This window comes from Etheostoma cragini, chromosome 13, assembly GCF_013103735.1.
Source record: "Etheostoma cragini isolate CJK2018 chromosome 13, CSU_Ecrag_1.0, whole genome shotgun sequence".
Classification (NCBI taxonomy): domain Eukaryota; kingdom Metazoa; phylum Chordata; class Actinopteri; order Perciformes; family Percidae; genus Etheostoma; species Etheostoma cragini.
Genome location: NC_048419.1, coordinates 9,415,065 through 9,419,439, shown reverse-complemented (window position 1 = coordinate 9,419,439; position 4,375 = coordinate 9,415,065). Strand labels below are relative to the sequence as shown.

At 39.5% G+C, this 4,375-nt stretch overlaps 1 protein-coding gene across 1 annotated transcript in view; it reads right to left on the bottom strand.

Annotated features, from left to right (window-relative positions):
* Positions 1–3,874, bottom strand: part of tmem218 (transmembrane protein 218) — a 6,608-nt gene extending 2,734 nt beyond the window's left edge. The window contains exons 1-2 of the mRNA XM_034890119.1: positions 3,238–3,874; positions 2,423–2,525 (exon numbers count right to left, since the gene is read on the bottom strand). Coding sequence (XP_034746010.1) covers positions 2,423–2,525; positions 3,238–3,347 — 213 coding nt within the window. The 5' untranslated portion in view covers positions 3,348–3,874. The remainder of the gene's footprint in view (positions 1–2,422; positions 2,526–3,237) is intronic.
* Between the last annotated feature and the right edge of the window lie 501 nt (positions 3,875–4,375).

Sequence of the window (4,375 nt, the reverse complement as noted above, 5' to 3'; positions counted from 1 at the left end):
GGGGGGGGTGAATAGTATAAACCACCTCCGCCCCTAGTCTGGGAATGGCCTAATTGGCACTGTGATATTTTACTTTTGTTTAACAGCAAGAGGTTAGACATTTCTTACACAGTGTGCACACACTGACCCACAAAGGAAAACACAGCCAGCCAACCATATAGATCATCTCTCTGCATGCAGGTAAGAGGTTTTGTGTTCATCCTCTGAAAATAAGTCTACATGAAAAGATGCTAGGAACAAAAGACATCATTGAAAGTCCCCAATAAAGCCATATTTCACCCTCACATGGATTTTTACCTTTGATTAAATATGGTTCATGATAATATTTGAGGATGTTTAATACTTATGATTTCTAGTTTGGTATGAAACTAAAATACTAAAGATGAGGCACAGAGATAGCTAGTACAGGACGCCTCTGCATGGCTAGTCAGACGGCCCACGGAAGCTTAATTCTTACAGACTCAATTTCAATCTACTTTCTTACCGTGTTTCTTAAATTTGGTGCATTGTATTTTATCACTTGGAGGATTCATACTGTCAGTGTTGTTGCTATGTAGTGTGTGTGTGTGTGTGTGTGTTTGTTTGACGGGCCAAATTGGCAATTATCCTCATTTGTGGACAATGAAAGTTGTAAACCCCTTAAAAATATTTTTATATATAAAAACATGGTAATCTACTGTAAGAAGACTCCTTATAATTGCTACATCCTACAACATGTAAGCTAATTAATTAATATACCGTATACCCTCCTAACAGGCCACTTGATAATTACTAAGGGTTAAGAACTCTATACAAAGCAAACCAATGGGCAATGACGACTTTCTGCTAGCATTAAAAGGTGTCATTATTACAAGTGATTTTTTATGTGACCTCTTTAAACACTGGAATTTATTTCTGTACAGCCATGGGTTGGTTTTACCCATAAGCCTTGTACAGAAATCCAGGAAGTCACGTTTTGTTGCCTGTTTTTGTTGCTGCTCTGGTATCTGCCTTTGCACAAAAAGCTATAAAATGTGAGCTCGCCGGGACGGGGCTCTGCTCCGCTATTTCTATGGGGTAGCAGCTTGCTTGGCAGATCTGGCCAGCTTATTGGCACGACCCAGAGGCAACATGGGGGAGTGTTTGTTCTGTGTTGCTGCTGGACTGAGATAAAGCAGAACAGGCGTTTATGACAAGCACGCACACAGACGTGCACACACAATAACACATGCTATTTACAAGCATACTGCACTAAGGATACTGGCTTGTATCAGAGTTAGTCTTTTATTTGGGATAGGTCGTTTATATCCACCTGCCTCAAACCTAAATGGAGTCTTTATCCTCATCAGTACAAATAATAGAATGCTGCTTTTAGATACGACCACACATGAGCTGAGCTTTGCCTGTTGGCATTTGGCTCACACAGAGACACAGACACACACACACAGACACACACAAATATGAATTACCCTATGATATCTTGAGACTGTACATCCATCATAAAGATACGTATCAGTTTTTTGAGAGCACAAAAGTGAGTAAGACATGACCATTCATCTAAAGTAAGCGGTTTGTTTGTGGGCTCTGAATCCTCATTTTCACTCAGTGGTCTCTGTACCCAAAACATTTGGTAGCAAATGAAAGCCAAATGGCCTCACAACAGAACTGAAATAATCCCAGGCCGGCTGTTATTTCCAACTGAAGTACAATGTGCTGTCATTATGCACAGGCAATAATAACGCAAGACCCTCTCAAAAATGAGATGATTCATCTCAAGGGGTTCTCCTTCTATTAAATACTCTATAATGCAATAAATAGTCTGATATAGTACTAATTACAAAAGATCCTTGTCATGGATTTGGCAGCGGTATATGTTTAAATTGCCTCTTCATGTAGTGAAATGCCAATGCAGCATGTAAACAGCTTTCAAACCAAATCAGTCACATTTCAAATATACATATTTCTTTGTGATATTTGAATTTTAATAATAGTACGACACATCCATTCCTAATGTAGGCAGGACAAGAGATATAACTCTGTTTAGTTGACAATACAAACCCATAGCCAATTCACATAGGACCACACATCCTTAATTTATCTATGTTTTTGTAATTTATTTCACACCTTTGTTGTTTAATGTAGCCAACCCTATGCATGTTTTTTTTATTCCATGCTTACTTGTGATTCATTTGTAGATGTCAGAATGTCTGTAATTGCTCATAAAAGTTTCTTCCCTAACTGAGGTTCCTTCTATAAGCCCCTGGGGGTTTTCTGAAACTCACCTGCACAATCTTTCTTTTATTTTATTGAGGTTTTTTGTTGTCTTGAGTTTTTGTATGAAAATACAGTAAATAAATACATAGAAATGAATAATACACGTAACGAACACAGGGGTGTAAGTATCTTAGTGTAAAGGTGTGTGAGATCAGTGTATAGAGCTCACCTCTATCTCTTTGAAAGGGGGAGTGGTTTCTGGGCTGCGTGGGAAAAACACCAGCGCTAAAGTGATGGTGAGAGCCAGAAAAACAGTGGGGATAACGCCTAACCTGGCAAAAGACAAAACACAGTTCAAACACATTAGGACTCCCACTGCTGTTTAACAGTAAACGCAGCAATATCTAAGGATAATGTGCCATTTAAAAACAATGGCCTTCTTGATTGCATTTTTGAAATGTTGTTACATTTTCAATCACGTAAATAGCACCATGTTTCACCCCATTTAAACGTTCCTGTTATTGCACCTTACAAGTGTGCAGTGTTTTGTGTCCCAGTGTATTCTACACACATATAGGTACTGACTTTAATAGTATTAAGGTCTGCTTTTGTTACTGCAAGTATTAATCAGCAGGGATTTGAAGGTAATGAACGAAGGAGCAGAAATCAACTAAAGCAGCATGTGTGTAAGTCACAAATAGTTAGTTCTTTTTTAGGCTATATTTGTCCTCCTTTTAAAAAAACATCGTGTTCATGTAACATCATTTTTTGGCATTATATTGGTTACTTGACAAGTCAAACATTCGCCGAATTTTGGAGTAAACCTTACCAATGCCACGACTTAAGTAACTTATCTTCCAGAGGATGTGTGCTTAGACCAACAATCACATCCATATTAAAGTGGAGGAAATGTCAAGGGAATAAGGCACTGACTGATTAGCAGTCACAGACTGGCTCCTATCTGGGCTATTCTCCTTCAATGAATGCAGTTATGTTCTGACTGGGTTTGTGTACGGAGTGTGTGAAGGTGGTGCTCTCACTCACTTTGCAGCTCCAGATGCTCTCAGTAGCATTATCCCAAACACAAGCGCTGCAATCCAAACGATAGCAATAACGAAAACACCGGTGCCGACTCCCACCACGGTGCTTGCCATTTTGATAAGCAACGTTTCAAAGTAACGTTAGTTTACGCCTTTAACTGTCTATAGTTTACACCTACAATCACAGTTATCGGTGAAATTGGTCAAATATAAGTTTACGACCGACATTTCTAACACTGTTAAGCAATAATGGCTTAAAAAAAATTCATCTAGCTAGGTGGGTTAGCTAGCTATCTGATAATGGAGCAGGATTTAGCTCCAACACTAGCTACATTAGCGAACTGGAACTTTGACGTGTAAGATCTCGCTGCTAACGTAAGCTCTGCTACGCTGAGACCGACAGTTGCATGCTAAGTGAAAAACGTAACTTATGTTAATGTTCGACAAGCATATTTCCCCGTAAATAATAATATTTCCTTTCCATTAATCTAAAAGCCTTTCTCAAGTAGCTTTTCAGTTCAAGAGATTTCTCTACCGCGTCTTCTGCTTCCTGGTAACAGCAAACTGGAGTTTGATTGGATACACGAACTCAAGACGGGCCAATTATATGCGTCGTTACTGATAATCCGAACAGTGTGTGGGCAACAGAATTTACTGGCTATGTTCTTTTACCCTTCTTCTTTAGGCTGTAGGCCTAAATACTGTAGAAACCTTATTTACTTTTCACAATGAGGCCAGACTTGTTTGTTTTTATCTTGAGAAGCCGGTTTTATTCTATTTCATCCCTACTTATTGTTCAAAAGCCCCCTCATCACCAAATCGATAACTAACAACCAAGTAAAATCAATAACAACCAAGCAACCAAGACTGAGTGGTCCTTAATCACCACAGCCTAAACACACACGCACGCGTGCACACACACGCACAATAATGCATTCGAGCATAAAGCACGTTTGATCCAGCAAATGTGATCAAATTATCCCCGCAGGCGTTCATACAGCCTTTGGAAAGCCACACAGTTCAAATACACTCAATTCTCACACGCAAACGTGGCGGTAACACTCTGAGTTACAGCGCACTTCTTAGGCGTGCATGCGCTAATTAATTAGGTCAAGGCTTGGTGATGGAGAACTGTCAGGCTG